At 37.2% G+C, this 17,002-nt stretch overlaps 2 protein-coding genes across 4 annotated transcripts in view; one reads left to right on the top strand and one right to left on the bottom strand.

Moving 5' to 3' along the window:
- LOC149705301 (uncharacterized) overlaps nucleotides 1-17,002 on the bottom strand; it is a 98,655-nt gene that overhangs the window by 79,538 nt on the left and 2,115 nt on the right. Inside the window, exon 3 of the mRNA XM_089865563.1 lies at nucleotides 10,815-12,373. Within this exon, the coding sequence (XP_089721689.1) occupies nucleotides 10,983-12,311 (1,329 nt within the window). The 5' untranslated portion in view covers nucleotides 12,312-12,373 and the 3' untranslated portion in view covers nucleotides 10,815-10,982. Of the gene's footprint in view, nucleotides 12,374-17,002 lie in introns of the transcript that reaches the window.
- Nucleotides 3,774-9,910, top strand: LOC149705302 (uncharacterized). Of its 3 annotated transcripts, none has more exons than XM_089865590.1 (4): nucleotides 3,774-3,847; nucleotides 4,278-4,433; nucleotides 5,635-5,896; nucleotides 9,264-9,910. In XM_089865590.1, the coding sequence occupies exons 1-4, from the start codon at nucleotides 3,833-3,835 to the stop codon at nucleotides 9,350-9,352; spliced, it is 522 nt and encodes a 173-aa protein (XP_089721716.1). In that variant the 5' UTR covers nucleotides 3,774-3,832; the 3' UTR covers nucleotides 9,353-9,910. The 3 variants fall into 3 exon arrangements, with proteins under 3 accessions (XP_089721716.1, XP_089721718.1, XP_089721717.1); XM_089865592.1 differs by lacking the exon at nucleotides 9,264-9,910 and adding an exon at nucleotides 6,926-7,595; XM_089865591.1 differs by lacking the exon at nucleotides 9,264-9,910 and adding an exon at nucleotides 5,944-7,595.

Genomic DNA, 17,002 nt, shown 5'->3' with positions numbered 1-17,002 from the left:
GGGAGGAAAGTATTCTATTCCTCGACAAGGTTCCGAACGTTTAATCGCGATTAAATTGATTTGTTAATAATTAAAGCTTTGAGATTTATGATAACTACTTAAAATAGTTTAAGATTTGTTGCGCAGAGGTAAATATATTTACTTAATGTTATAATTAGACCTAAATTTTAGCCACCCTAAAGTAACTATTTGAAGTAATGAGTTTTAATTATGATTTAATGTTTTAATTATACCAATTAATTTTTAAAATAGGCTTAAGACGGATTGGTCTGCCTTAGAGTGGAAGCAAAGCCTACCTGGACCAGCTTTGCAGATGATAAACACATTAGAAGAAAAGTAGATTAAAACTAATCAACATAAACAATTACAACTGGATCTTGTTCAAGCTGATCCAGTAGTTGGCGTTGTAATGAACAGATACAACGCCAACTACTGGATCAGCTTGAACAAGTGGCTCAGAAACACAAAAAGAAGGTAAGCTTTTCTTTATAATATCCCTTACTTATTGACAGGCCACAGCTGGATTTAATTTAATAGCAATAGAAATGTATACTTTGTTTACGTTCATTGCCCTATTACGGAAGATGCTAGTTTCCATTTTCATATTGTTTGTTTATTTTGAAGCTGTTATTACTTTAGAATTATTGAATATGTATGAAATAATAAGGCTATGTAGTTCTTTTATTCGTTGAAACATTGGTTTTAAAGCTTCTATCTCAAACCAATCTACATTTTAGTTTTAAATGGCTTTATATTAGGCCTAAAGCTAATAGGACCTAGAACTTCTAACGGAGTCATGTTGGGTTAAATTCATTATAGAATGACCCTCACAAAGAAGTGTTCAAGGAAAAGGAGAATGCGTTAAGGGAAGAGTTGAAAATTTTAATTTTTACAAGTTTTAAACTTATTTATTTTAATTTTTACAAGTTTTAAGGAAGTCTTAAGTTTAAGTCTTGGGGACACCTCTGTCCTTGGTACCACCATCTCTAACTGCCAGCAGCGGGACGGAACCAATAGTACAACAAGTACCAATCCCATCATCAGAAAGACAGTCCTCAGCAGAACCTCCATCCATAGCAAAAGAAGTCGAGACACCAAGCCAGACCTCCAATCGTCCTATCCGGAACAGACGAGTTCCTACACGGCTAAACCTTTAAACGTCATTGCCTAAATTTAACAATCAAGTGATAACCTGACTCTGAGACAATCAAATTTTGATTCCTTAGAGTAGTACAAATTCAAAATAGTTGATGCCCTTTTAAAAATAACTTTACAATTTGTTTAACAACATTATTACATTAAGTGCACAACCACAGTCCCTTTTAAAAATGTAAAACTAAATTCTTAAAGGCTTTTATGAGTATTATTTTGAACTTTTAAATTCTCGCGTTTAACTTATTATGTACCTCGAACTTAAAATCTAACGGGAGAGTATTGTCATATTCACATGTAAACTATTCCATACAAGATGTAGATGGCGCTAGTCTCACTAATCAAAGGCTAGAGCCTACCTCCCGACGGGAAAACACTCTCGCTCTCTCCTCGGCTCTGGACGGTAACGTAAACGCGTTGCTCCCATCCTGTACTATGTAATAACCAACCTTCATTAAATGTAGAATAAATCTTAAGTGTATAATTATCCCGACTAATTATTTACCCCTGATTTGAACACTACAGTATGTCTTCAGACAAGCCAAGAGCGAGAGATGAAAAAGCTTTCTCTACCCATAGTTTATACTTTTGTCGAATATCTGCAGACGCTGATGGGTCAGGTGCTGTTTCTGTCTTGTTTACAATATCCCAAAGACCTCGATCCCTCAAGACCATCTCCATTTCAAACCGCCAATTGACACAATTGGTTGACTTTAGTTTCGTAATCTGTCCCATGAGTGAGGTGCTACTGCCGTCCGCCATCTTTGTTTTTGTTTACTACGCACTAATGTTGACCGTACCTTAAGCCTTTGCCTTCCAACGTTATTGCGTTTTTAAAGTCGTACATTGGTAACCACGCTCTGCTACCACATTGTTGGATGATCGAGTTAACGCAATAAAACAATGGCTTAGTTAATTAAATTAATGCAAAAACGTTTATTAGGAACAACAATAATACTGTTAAGAAAGACTGTATTGTACATCACCGTTAGGGTTACCGGTACACACGCGAGTGGGACTGGGTGAGATAAAATACAGACATGACAATGTGACGTCATTAATTTTGACGTATAAAGCTCCCCCTATGGGTAGTGACCCTTTGACCTATGTTAAAGTTTAGGCTATATTCTAACAAAAACGTATACTTACAATCCGCGACCTTGGCTCAAATACCTAAGCAGTCGACAGGGTCACGGGGTTGAACTTTGTTTATTTTACGGTAATATAAGTGCCCCCAAGCGTATAACCACGGCGAACTAAATTGGTTAAAAAAATATTCTCGCTACGCGACACGCATGGGCCTAGTTCATCTCGGAGGCTCCACTCTAACCCAACTAAAATATGGAATAAGTTACCTTTCGAACATCATTATTTCGATTGCTTCCATTCCTGGTCTCACCCTAAACATTGATAACGTTCAAAGGGCAGAACATACAAGATGTCATAATCCGGTGAACAGCGTTAAAATTCTTATCATATCGAAGGGATTATAGTACATAAATCCCATTGATTTGAAATCCGTCACTCCTCAAATTTCAAAAATACTTTGGCACATTTCGGCAGAATGGGATTTCCATTCAATGGGAGTTCGGCTGAATGGGATTTATATCCAATGGGAGTTCGGCTGAATGGGATTTATATCCAATGGGAGTTCGGCTGAATGGGATTTCCATCCAATGGGAGTTCGGCTGAATGGGATTTCCATCCAATAAGAGTTCGGCTGAATGGGATTTCCATCCAATGGGAGTTCGGCTGAATGGGATTTCCATCCAATGGGAGTTCGGCTGAATGGGATTTCCATCCAATGAGAATTCTGCTAAATAGGATTTCCATCCAATGAGAATTCTGCTAAATAGTATTACAGAAACGAAGGCAAGAGTAGAATATATTATTTTTGCCTTATAGAGATGGCAGATTTCATAGTGAAAACCTGTTGAATATAATTCGATTTGCCCTATAAATCGCGCATGTATACGACAGAAAGTTAATCGAAAATATTAGTGTTCACTCTTATTAGTGTTTCACTTTATTGTTAATTCTGTTTGCCTTAAATAATAATCCTGTTAAGGGAAGAGTGAAGTGGAAAATCAAGTGAGTTTTTATCGATTCTTCCACCAATTATAAGACCATTCTGCATAGTGAAACATACAGAAAATATCTCAGAATGATTTTAAAATTCAAATTAGGCTCAGATTTTATGGATAATTTGAGATAAGGAACTCCGACCAATCGCGTAACGCCCTGCCTTTTTGTTAATAAAATTCTCGTGGCACGCTCCATGCCGAATAAAAAAAGCGCGAGATTGGATTAAAGTTATACTCGCGGTGTGACAATCGTGGCGCGAGATGTAGAGTGTGCAAAAGAAATTTTGTTAAGAGAAAGGCAGGGCGTTACGCGATTGGTCAGAGGTCCTTATTTCAAATTATCCATAAAATCTGTACCTAATTTGAATTTTAAAATCATTCGGAGACTATATTTCCTGGATGTTTCAGTATGCAGAATGGTCTTTTAATTAGTAGAAGAATCGATAAAAAATCACTTGATTTTCCTCTTCACCCTCCCTTTAAAGAGCTATGCGTTTCTTACTAGTCTTTTTAATGGATACAGTTACGAGTTGGTATTGTCGAAAGAACGAAGTTTCGGATTCAAGAAACGCGGCAAATCGTTTGGAGTCGTAGGAATGCTTCAAAGAAAAGTAAAGATGAATTTTATACATCTCACACACAAACCCCAAACCTTTAATTTATTATGTACAAACTTGTCACTGTCGCTCACATATTACATTATTTATGGAAAGTTGTATTTCACAAAAAAAAAAATTCTTAAAATTATTTTACCTTCCTGTATAGTTATTCCAAATTCTCAAAGGTTATTTTAGGGCATTTATTTCAAAGAAAAATAGTTTTAAAAACTTGACAAATTAAGAATCTTTATTGTTAATTAAAAGTGGCTTTGGGTTGACAACACATTTTAACCATTGCTATATTTCGTGCCTTTGTGTCATCATAAAAGAGACGAGCTCAGACCTGATAGGCCTAAACGTGACCCCTGGTGAAATCTTATCGGATTTTAACAAAATTTGTCTTAATTTAAAGAGAAAATTACCCTCTACCTCCATAATTTAGGAAGTTAACTTCAGCATGACGCTTCAGAACAGCTTCCCAAGAAGTCTGGTGGTGGATTTTGTCCAGCCAGATGTCAACGACAAAGCCACCTTCGTTTTGCGCGCTCCGCTTGAATTGCCAAGAGCCTTGGCACTAATTAAACCATTTAGCTTGGAAGTAAGTACACCAGTAAAGGCGCTCGAAATATCATAGGACGGACGCTGGCAAAAAGGGACTAGTGCGTGGTAAGCTTTAGTGATCCAAAAGATAATTTAGTCCTAAAGAGACCTAATAAAGAGTTACTTTTTCCACTGGAAAATTAAAGGTGAACTTAAAAGAGTACATCTCATCTCAGACCACTTAACCCATGGACAGGCAAAACCATGTTAAACCCAAGTTAACAAATGGCAATGCGTAGCACGCGCCCTCACGCGTCTGCCGACCGCAATTTGTTGCCAAATGTCCCGTAAAGAAAAATTTGTCTCTAATGGTTCGGAATATATTTTAGTCAAGGCTTAATGTTAAACAGACTTTATAAACAATACCAGAGTGATATTTACAAAAACTAACTTGATAGATCGTTTATGAATCTTTAATGAGAGAGAGGCTAAAATAAATAAATAATGAAATTCAACTAACTTTTATAATTTAGTCAGATTTTCTCCCCATATCGGTGACTGGAGATCTCTACTCCTCAAAAAACAAAATGGCGCGAATTTTACTATGGTTTGGCGAAAAACTTCCAACATCCGCCCCCACAGCGCTAGTGTCAGTCTTTGCTCTAAGCAAACCTAGCCCCTATTCAGTTGCCTGTCCATGGGTTAAGTGGTCTGAGATCTCATTTACCCAAGTCCATCTTTAAACAGTAATTTGAAAATTTTAGTAACTTTGTTGTACCTGAAAATGAACTGATCCTTATTTACCGCCAACACTAAAGGCATTAAACAGTACTAAGAAATTCGAACGTTCCAAGATGTATTAGATTACTAATCTCCTGTTGCTCGTGCCGTGATTTCCTTGCCGCCACCGCGTCTAGTTTTCCCAAGGATGATGGGGGGAGGGGGATGATCCGAAATCTGAGATAAATGAAAGTGCACTAAGTGTGGCACGACTCAGTTTTGGTGGGACGCCAAAAATGCAGGAGGAATAGTCGGACTCAATTGTAATTGGCTCAGAAGGGCTACAGAAGAACCAATTACAATTGAGTCAGACTATTCCTCCCCCATTTTTGGCGTTCCACCCAATGTTAGCCGTTCCACAGTTAGCGCACCTGCTTCTCTAAGATTTCGCATCCAACCCCCATCATCTTTGGTTCTCCTATCCCTATAGCGTTTAAAAGATCAAGGCTAAACAAATTTCTTTATTGTAACTTTGCTAGGTATGGATTTGCATTCTGTGCCTGTTTCCCGCTATGGCCATTTTCTTGAAGTTGCTGGCGGTGCGATTTTTTGTCGATTTGGAGGCCTCGAATAACAGGTTTTTTTGGTCGTTCGGTGACGCTCTTTGGTACGAATTCGGCGCCCTCCTTGACACCGGAGCCGAACCACCCAGGCGATTGGAGCGCAGTTCCATGAAAGTCGGCTTGATTGGTTGGCTCATCTTTTCCATGATCGCCTACGCTTGCTTTTCGGGTCAATTAAGTAAGAAGCAAAATGTCTCTCATATATATCGCTATATTAATTTATAGATGTAATTCGGTTTGCACTCGTACTCGCGATTTTCATGGACGAGTTAACCCTAGATGTTCGAAAATAAATCGTTGTCTCAAGCCTGGTTTTCACCGCCGAATATTTAACGTAACATTAAAAAATAATCGGCAAAATTTTGCGGAAAATTCCTTAAAAAAAGGCGGCAAAACGTTTTCACTAAAACTTGCAATATCATAAGTACCATAATTACCCCTGATAAGTAAAACACGCCCGTTGGTCTAATGTAACCAGCATGTTCATCTGAACCCTATACAAGTTAAGTATAAGCGACGCCGTGCGGCCTTTTTTGTCCCAACTTTTTAGCCAATGGGAAACGTTTCTAAGGGTGCTCTAACTTCCCAGAAGTCTGACTTAGAATCTCGGTAAATGGAAAGTGCTCATTCATAGATTCTGGGTCAGAATTCTGAGTAAGTAAACATTAAGGTTTCGTCTGCTACACGTATGGACACAGGCCACAGAAGCCCAAGCTACAAATATCGTAAGTGTAATTGATGAATTAGTACCGTTATCCATCATTGTTTAATATATGTCGCAACAAAAATGTTTTAAGTTACAACCCTAAACCTATACTCGCGCGCTTAAAGGTCGCCATTACTCCAACACTGGTCCGTGGCCTACAAGATATCTGTAGGGGAGGTCTGAATATGAGCCTCCGCGGACGATTTACAGTTTCAAATGACTACAAGAGGCCGCCTCCATCGTTTTTTTGGGTGAAAATGCCCGTTACATTGGTCCTATGGGCGTGTTGTACTTATCAGGGGTAATTATGGTTGTTATGGTAATATCATGAAAGTGGGCAAGCTCGTTGAGACCAAGTCTTACCAGTTATGTTGAAAACACACTAATAGCAACCTATCGATTTTTTTAGAATTTATTGTCTTTGTAAAAACGTTAATTTTTATCATATAAATAAGGATTAAGCCAAAGTCCTTTAACAAATCGTTAACTATACATTTTTAGAAATTTAACTCGACCACACAAACGCCTTCAATTAAAAAAATGGCGTCGAAAATAAACCTCTCGCGAGGTGATCAAAACCAAGCCTATGACGTCCCGCATTCGTCGATTTCTATTGGACACCGCTTTCCTTTAAGCAAAAGTTTATTAGGTAACCGATAACCAATACGCAGAGTGTGGGCGTTGTGAGCACTTAACGATAAATTAGCCTTGTTTGATTGAATTAAAAATGTTAAACCCGGGACGCAATGCGTCAAAACAATTAATGATTATAGAACTTTAATTATGGGTAATGTCAAATAAGGTGGACTTCGAAACTCTTCATTAGATATTAAGCTGAAAGGATTTAAACACACTTATTTGAACAATGGGTGTCGAAAATAAGAATGGAAATTGTTCAACAGAGGTGCAGTTTAACACCTTTTCAACTCGTCTTTCGTACTAAAAGATAATTGTTACTCTTTTATGTGTGTTGTGCAATTCCTTACAGGATGTGTCTCAGCACCTTGGCGAGCTTAAAATAACACTTTTAAGCGTGTCGCATAACAACTTTAAGAGTGTCGCGTAACGCCTTAAAGAGTGTCGCATAACGCCTTAAAGAGTGTCGCGTAACGCCTTAAAGAGTGTCGCGTAACGCCTTAAAGAGTGTCGCGTAACGCCTTAAAGAGTGTCGCGTAACGCCTTAAAGAGTGTCGCGTAACGCCTTAAAGAGTGTCGCGTAACGCCTTAAAGAGTGTCGCGTGACGCCTTAAAGAGTGTCGCGTGACGCCTTAAAGAGTGTCGCGTGACGCCTTAAAGAGTGTCGCGTGACGCTTTTAAGAGTGTCGCTTGACGCTTTTAAGAGTGTCGCTTGACGCTCTTAAGAGTGTCACGTGACTCTTTTAAGAGTGTCGCGTGACGCTTTTAAGAGTGTCGCGTGACGCTTTTAAGAGTGTCGCGTGACGCTTTTAAGAGTGTCGCGTGACGCTTTTAAGAGTGTCGCGTAATGCTTTTAAAAGTGTCACATAACACATTTAGCAGGTTTTATAAAGCTAATACCACCTGATCACCAATTCCTTTTCCTTAGCTACTTTTTACTCAGGGATAAAAATATTTTCTTAAGAAAATATCATCTTTAAAAAATGCTGTTATATTTACTTTAATACGAACAATTACGTCTTTTTCCTTGCATTTATAATCTTTGGATTGACTTCAAAATTAAAAGATATATAGAAACGGAAGACCTCATATAAAAAAACAAGTTATTGATTTTCAATCCCGCAGTATTATTATTTAATTTCCATGTTTAATTTCAAACGGTGTTTTAAAGGTTTTTATTACCGAATTTACACCAAATTATCTGGAAAAACTCAAGGTGATGAGACTCTATTTTGGGTGTTTTTAATTTGCAAAACATTTGTTTTCTTAAATTACACTCTTTTGAAACTTCCATTTCGCTAAATATTAATTATCCACAAAACTATTTCATAATCATAAGTCAATGAAAAAATGCGAAATTGTTCTCTCGCCGCTCCCGCGTTATTGTATGGTACTGTATGAGACAGTTTAACTATAGCAATTAAAAATTTACAGAATTGTGCTAAAAAATACCAGTTTATAAAATTTAAAGTCTGAGATCTACCCTTGTAACACCCTTTCCGAAGAAAAAGGAGTAATTCCAGATAGATTTTACACCTTTATTAACTAAGCTTTTTTTCGTAGATAATGGTCACCTTTAAAATACCAATATAACACCGTTTTTGTTATTCATGTGAAAATGTTAGGTGTTATATAGGTGTTTTTAAAAAGTACACCATTTTCACTCCAAAGAAACACTCAATTTGTTTTGTGTGTTGAAACAGTTTAACTGCCGTTCTTCTCTGATTCGTGGCCATAGTTCCCTAATTTTATCCTCCAAACAGTAATTGCATGCCATTTTAAAACTTAATGACAAATCCAGGTCACTTTGATTCTCTAGCAATCAGGCTAGGAAATAAGACAGGTTTACAGGTCAAAAAACCAGTTCATTAATAGCTTTGACCACTTTTTTTATTCAAAACGTGAGGGTCACTGGTCCCAGTGACTAGTTTATTAATTCCTACTTTTATTAAAAATTGATATGGGGACCTCTTTAATTATTTTCATTTTAACATAAATTTCGACTCCAGGAGTCCAGTCGTGTATACAACCCTAAGCCGAGAGAGATTTTTTAGAAGAGAGAACGACCACAAGTCCTGAGACCAGTAGAAAATTAAATAGGGGAAGGGTCACTGGTCCCGGGACCAGTTTCATATTTAAGACATCAGGGGTCACTGGTCCGGAGGACTAGTTCAGAAATAAAGCTTATTTCCAAGCCTGCTAGCAATAACCTGGCCATCTTGGGTCGATTCAATGGTCCTTCAACCGTCCAACTCAAATTGTCGAGATGGTGCTCCAAGCTGGTGTCGTTGACGTCGTCGTTAATTTCGTTAAGCCACTTAATTATTTCATGTCCTACGTCAGTCAATATCAACATGGTCATTTCTTTAAATAGTGTTGGTACGTTGGAGCGCTTTAGATAGACAATTGCTTGGTCGTTCAATGCCTTGGCCTCCAGACAGTAGCGGTTCAAGACAAAGTTCTCCGCAAAGGCGCCGTCGAACTTAAATTTATCCAGAAAAGATCGTAAGGATTCTTTATTTGCCTTAACCCAAACTGACGAGGCGAAATTAGTCAGGGCTTGACGTTGCAAAGAAATCATAGGCAGTTTGGCCAGCTCCATTTTGAATTATTCAGTACGACTTTCGTATGGATGCGTCGACGTTTAAGGATTCTCAAATGCGAGTAATAAACTTCACTGAATTTCGTGGCTTTTCAGAATCTGTAATTTATACGTTGTGGCTTCTCGCTGTTTTTCAAATGCGACTAACCTAAAAACCATACAAGAACTAATGGCTATTATTAATTGTTTACATCCGAAACGAAAAAGAAAACCATGACTTAATGCAGCCATAAGACATCCTACAGCAAAAAAAAAAAATCAGAATATCGGCCGCCTTGCATATTACCGATTTCATCATAAGCTAGGGCTTAGCTTGTTAAGCCATTCCTCGGACAATACTTCAGTTTTACTATACTGATAACTAATCACATTTGTAACACTAAAATAGCGAAGCTCAGAATGTTTTTAACGCTCATACGACAAGCACTTACCGAACAAACTCTGCTCAAAATTAATTCATTCCAGTCCCAGCGACAAAAAATGGTTAACTATAATGGCGACGGTGTGTTTTAATTAGGCTTAAGTTTGAATATCACGCGCGTCACGACGCAAGCTGCTCGAGCTAGCAGCGCAGCGTCCGGGAGCGCGTGATCGAGTGGGTTATGTTTGAACGGAAGATGGAACTACAGTAGGATTTAAAAACAAGATGATAAAGACCCCTGGTTAAATGACTTGGAGATATTCATATTAACAGCACTCTATATGACCTCCGCCATATTTTAAAATGGCGGGCCAGGGTCAACGCCGCGTTCCTTCGCTCCTGGTAGAATCTCCCAACCGAATTTAGAATATATTTATAGGAACCATAAAACACCGGGGCATTTTTAAATAGTAAGCTACAATATAAAGCTATCTCAGTTGTGACGTCAGTGGCTAGGTAAAACGTCACAGACTTAGCTTTGTTAGAGGGCGGCCATGTTTGGTTCTAAGGGCAAATAGCATGGGTGACGTCACACCAATGCTTCAGAATAAAATGATTGAAAGAATGTAACAACTACAATTGCAATTCTGAAGTACTCTAAATAATTAAAATTCTTGCGTATGAATTTAGATGGGAAAAAGTTTATTGTGACCAAAAAGTAAACATTAAATTGGTAAATATTTGAAAATAAAAGACTTTTATTACTCAGTGTAATTATTCTTTAAACAATTTCTACAAATGCATTACTTATTTAAAACTGAGCAATTTTGGAAAAAAATCCTTCAGAACAAAATTCGATGAAAACGTGTTTAGAAAACCAAAACGCATTAATTTGGGAAAATACTTTGCAAAACACAAAATTTTAAGTAATTTTATACTGATTGTAACAGTTTAACAATCTAATCAAAGCGGTTGAGATTCCAATGCGGAAAAATCTCAGCAATAATATCCTTAAAAGGAACTAAGCGACGATCATACTCTGATGCCTTAATTAGGTTTTCAGCTACATTCTTGCTGTAAAGGGCACGAGCGAGGTAATATTTCAAAAGATTCAAGTCGTGTTTAGCCAACGAGTAGACAATTCTATAACGATGATTTAGGTCATTGGGGTAACCCTTGGGTCCAACGCTTTCAATTACCATTTTAATGGAAACATCGTCTTCGTTGCGACACAGTTGATAAAAGATGCGAGGCAACAATGAAGAAACTTTTATTAACTCTTTTTTATTGAATCTGGTCCAATAATGTCTGAACAAAATCCTAGAGTTGTAACGTTTGAAAAACCCCAATGATCCATCAGCTAGCTCTAACAAATCATTGCCATTTGAAGCATTCACTGTGTCTTCCATCTCGCTTAAGTGCTGGTCAAATGCCTTTACAAACTCGGTATTTTGCCATGCAAAGTAATTGAAAGTTGTCCTTAACATTAGGATAAGGCACCAAGGCATGATCTCGCGCATTTCCATAAAATTTAATTGACTTAACAAATAAGCAAAAACCGATTCGTCGCAGAGCAAATATTTTTTTACATGAAATGATTTGAAAACATTCAAGGCCTCATTTTTATCTGCATCACTTAAACTATTAAATAGAAATTTAACTGTTTCAATAGTATAACGACGACTAAAAACAACCTTAAGTAAACATCCTACATCAATAGACCTTCCATAAAAATTTAACACCAAGTCTAGACGGGTAAACAATACGTTCCGCAAGTGTTCGTCTAGTTTACAAATCCAGTATTTTACCAACGCATTTTCATCATCGAGATCTTTTAACTCCCGTTCTTCTCTGATTCGTGGCCATAGTTCCCTAATTTTATCCTCCAAACAGTATTTGCATGCCACTTTAAAACTGAATGACAAATCAAGGTCACTTTGATTCTCTAGCAGTAATCTGACCATCTTGGGTCGATTTAATGGTCCTTCAACCGTCCAACTCAAATTGGAGACTTGGTGCTCCAAGGTGGTGTCGTTGACGACGTCTTCAATTTCGTTAAGCCACTTAATTATTTCTTGTCCTACATCAGTCAATATCATCATGGTCATTTCTTTAAAAAGTGTTGGTATGTTGGAACGCTTCAGCTCGGCAATTGCTTGGTCGTTCAATGGCTCGGCCTCCAGATCGGATCGTAAGAATTGTTTATTTGCCTTTATCCAAACTGACGAGGCGAAATTAGTCAGGGCTTGACGTTGCAACGAAATCATAGGCAGTTTGGCCAGCTCCATTTTGAATTATTCAATACGACGTTCGTATGGGAAAATGCTGGATACGTTGACGTTTCAGGATTCTCAAAAGCGAGTAACAAACTTCACTGAATTTCTTGGCTATACAGAATAGAGATGGGCCGATACCGATACCATATCGGTATCGGGACCGATATTTGGCTTTAACCGATATATCGGTATCGGTTAAAAATGAACCGATATTTCTACCTGATATTTTTTGAAGAAAATAAATACTTATGTTGAGAGTAGATGGTGCCATAAGACCTAAACTCTGAGACAGCACAGTTTTTCATCTATTTTTGGATAACGTAACTTGTGTCTAAAATGGGTTTTATAGTTTCAATTACCGAAATTGGATCGAGAATCATCTATAGAGATGGGCCGATACCGATACTATATCGGTATCGGTTTGATATCGGTTTAATCGAAGGATCGGGTAAAATATCGGTATCGGTACGTATCGGTTTCCCAAGTATCGGATCATATCGGTATCGGTTTAAACTGGTATCGGCCCATCTCTAATACAGAATCCGTCATTTACACGTTGGGGGTTCTCGCTCTATTTCAAATGAGCCTTACCTAAAAACCATATAAGAACTAATGGCTATTATTAATTGTTTACATTCGAAACGAAAAAGAAAACCATGACTTAATGCAGCCATACCGAAACCCCTCCCCCCAAAAAAAAACCCATGAATTCCTGCAGCCATAGCATCATAAGACATGAATTCATGTAGCCATAGCAAAATAAAACATTAATTCTTTCATTTTACCCTTGTATTGACTCAATTTTGTTACAAACGGCAAAACTGAAGCTACAACTATTCAATTTTAGAGACTTCCCTACATCACAATATTTTATTAATTTTTTCTCTCAGCTGAACAATAAAGAATGAAATTACTGAAAGGACGCAACGACTTCAATTTCAATCGGTTTAATCGAAGGATCGGGTAAAATATCGGTATCGGTACGTATCGGTTTCCCAAGTATCGGATCATATCGGTATCGGTTTAAACTGGTATCGGCCCATCTCTAATACAGAATCCGTCATTTACACGTTGGGGGTTCTCGCTCTATTTCAAATGAGCCTTACCTAAAAACCATATAAGAACTAATGGCTATTATTAATTGTTTACATTCGAAACGAAAAAGAAAACCATGACTTAATGCAGCCATACCGAAACCCCTCCCCCCCAAAAAAAACCCATGAATTCCTGCAGCCATAGCATCATAAGACATGAATTCATGTAGCCATAGCAAAATAAAACATTAATTCTTTCATTTTACCCTTGTATTGACTCAATTTTGTTACAAACGGCAAAACTGAAGCTACAACTATTCAATTTTAGAGACTTCCCTACATCACAATATTTTATTAATTTTTTCTCTCAGCTGAACAATAAAGAATGAAATTACTGAAAGGACGCAACGACTTCAATTTCAATTCGGAGGTGGAAGTATGAACTTTGTCGTGACAAAAAAGAGGAAACATAAAATTGGTAAAAACCCCCAAAATAAGAGTAAGCTACTGAGCTCAGTGTAATTAATCACTAAACAATCTTCACAGAAGTATTTAACTACAACTGCATCCAATTCTAAATTACTTGATTTAAAACTGAGCAGTTTTTTAAAAAACATTCTTGAGAACAAAATTCGATGAAAACATTTAGACTGATGGCGCCCCCCTATCGACGAGCGAAGGAGTTATTAAATATAAAAACTAAAGCGCGGAAATCCAAGTTGCAATTTCTTGATTTTTGAAAACGTATTTTTAGTTTACCTTCGCTACGTGTAGGGGCGCCACTAGTCTTTCACCCCATCACACATGCGAAGGGGTGAATGCCTTAAAACCGTCACAAAAACTGACTCTCAACAGTTCCTCTTGAATCTCTATGCATAAAATACGCTTCCAGCACAAAAAAACAGAGGTGATCCTAAACTATTTCAGTCCATATAACTATGTCTAACTAGTGTCTAAATCGTCCCAGTCTATCTTTTATTCCTAAATGACCCTGGGTAATCGATTGAACCTAGTCACGCACTTCGTCCTAAGGTAAGCTATCTTTCGTAACGGAAATATTAACTTAGGGGAAGTTCCCAAGTCCCATTCTCCTCCAGTACAGTTCTTCTTAGGAAAACATAACTGAATTCCTCTTTTAGAATTTCCTATTTCTTCTCCTTACCCCCTTCCCGTCCCCACCTTATACACTTAATCTTAACTGAGAGCTTTTTATCATTATTTTTTATATAGGGACATATCTTTAAAGGAAAGGTATACTGTAGAATGTTTTACTCCAAAATTCCAAAGACCTACACATTTCAAATTGGAACTAAGAGAGTTCGGTCTTTTAAGGGTGGAAATTTAAACTCGAATTAGTTTTAGTTTTACAGTAATTTATAATTAGATTTGTTCCATAAGTTTGTCACTGGTTACAAACTGGAGCTTGTAATTTTGAAGTGATTGAGTAGATCATAGATTCTGGGTAAAGCGACGCCGACGCCTGGTGAGGCGCTGTCAAAGACTTAGTAATACCAGGGATAGATTTAATTTCAGAAGTAGGAATGGAGAACGGTTAGTATTTACTTCAGTCCGACTCAGCCCTGTGTAGAGCCCCTCTCTCCAACACGTAACGAAAAATTTAAACTATCTTATTGGCTGACTTAAACTACGTTTTGATGACGTTGCTGAAGGGGACGGCGAAAAATACGCAATCCCTTTTTACCTCTGTCGCTATGACCCGCCTCTTCTTTCATAACCCCCCCTCCGTCCCGTGGAAGGGGATCCGGGCGACGCGTGCCCAAATTAATCTGTTCTCCAATCTCCATTCCTACTTCTAAAATTAAATCTATTCATGCTACCACCAACTATCGTCCAATAGAATTTTTACCCAAATGTCTTCTATCCAGCGCTGTCTAACGCGTAGAATCCAGAAAGTAAACTTAATTGCCCGTTATCTTATTTAATATTGAAAATAGACAAAAAGTACCATTTGAAATAGACCTACTATTTTATATGTTATTTCGAACAAAAAGATAATTCTATCCTACAAGTCCTTTCCTTTAGAAAGTTGTAAATTAAAGAGTCTCACGATATATACTTGTGTATTTAACGGTACTGTGTAACTTGGACAAATATAAGACATTACAGTTTCTCTATAGGCCTACAAGTTTTGTAATTTCCAGTTTTGGTAATGGAAAATTTTGAGTTGATAAAATTGAGTATATAATACTTCTCTTCGAGAAAAGTGTAACACCACAAAGCGGGGTAATTGTAACATGATTCTTCCTAACCAACATTTATTATAGCAAGGTTAATTGCTAAACCGAATCGCATACGCCATGTAAATAGTTAATTCCTCATCATTACTATATCTATTAGCGCTGCTTAACTATTTGCCAAGGCGAATGCATGCGCTTGTGTGTTAATTTTTGTTACAGCATGTCAAGACAATCAAGGTTTGTTGGTTAATTGATTGCTGAGGATTTAGTAAATACCAAACAGTTATAGAATTCACCCTAGCACGGTGCGATGCCCATCTGAAGTTTGATGAGCACGAGAGCAAACAAAAAGGGACCATGACTCCTGGGTAGAATCATGTTACATAACTAAAGTATTAAGATGATACAGTGTCATCCTTCTTCTATTATCAACCCCTTCTGGTATGACCTTAAAAGCTACCAATGTCATAATGTAGAAGAGCTAAAACTAGTTGTTGGGGACTGGACAAAACCATCCCTCAAATATGGAAGCAGGAAGTGTCATGCCCTATTCCAAATTCCCTCACTTTCCAGGTTCAAGGCTTTTCCCTTGGCAAGTAATTTTTCCTCATAGATTTTCCAGTTTTAGTTGTTTGTTTGTAGAACAGTTTTTATTTGTTCGTGGAACAGTTTTTATTTGTTCGTGGAACAGTTTTTATTTGTTCGTGGAACAGTTTTTATTTGTTCGTGGAACAGTTTTTATTTGTTCGTGGAACAGTTTTTATTTGTTCGTGGAACAGTTTTTATTTGTTCGTGGAACAGTTTTTATTTGTTCGTTGAAAAGTTTTTATTTGTTCGTGGAAAAGTTTTTATTTGTTCGTGGAACAGTTTTTATTTGTTCGTGGAACAGTTTTTATTTGTTCGTGGAACAGTTTTTATTTGTTCGTGGAACAGTTTTTATTTGTTCGTGGAACAGTTTTTATTTGTTCGTGGAACAGTTTTTATTTGTTCGTGGAACAGTTTTATTTGTTCGTGGAACAGTTTTATTTGTTCGTAGAACAGTTTTATTTGTTTGCTGAAAAGTTTTATTTGTTTGCTGAAAAGTTTTATTTGTTTGCTGAAAAGTTTTACTTGTTTGCTGAAAAGTTTTACTTGTTTGCTGAAAAGTTTTACTTGTTTGCTGAAAAGTTTTACTTGTTTGCTGAAAAGTTTTACTTGTTTGTGGAACAGTTTTGTTTGTTTGTGGAACAGTTTTATTTGTTCCGTTCGGGGAACAGTTTTATTTGTTCCGTTCGGGGAACAGTTTTTATTTGTTCGTGGAACAGTTTTTATTTGTTCGTGGAACAGTTTATATTTGTTCGTGGAACAGTTTATATTTGTTCGTGGAACAGTTTTTACTTGTTTGTGGAACAGTTTTACTTGTTCGTGGAACAGTTTTACTTGTTCGTGGAACAGTTTCAATTGTTCGTGGAACAGTTTTTATTTGTTCGTG

This window comes from Phalangium opilio, unplaced genomic scaffold (genome assembly GCF_054372755.1).
Source record: "Phalangium opilio isolate 3A_F unplaced genomic scaffold, DU_Popi_V2 ptg000014l_1, whole genome shotgun sequence".
Classification (NCBI taxonomy): domain Eukaryota; kingdom Metazoa; phylum Arthropoda; class Arachnida; order Opiliones; family Phalangiidae; genus Phalangium; species Phalangium opilio.
This window is presented reverse-complemented; position numbering and strand designations above follow the sequence as displayed.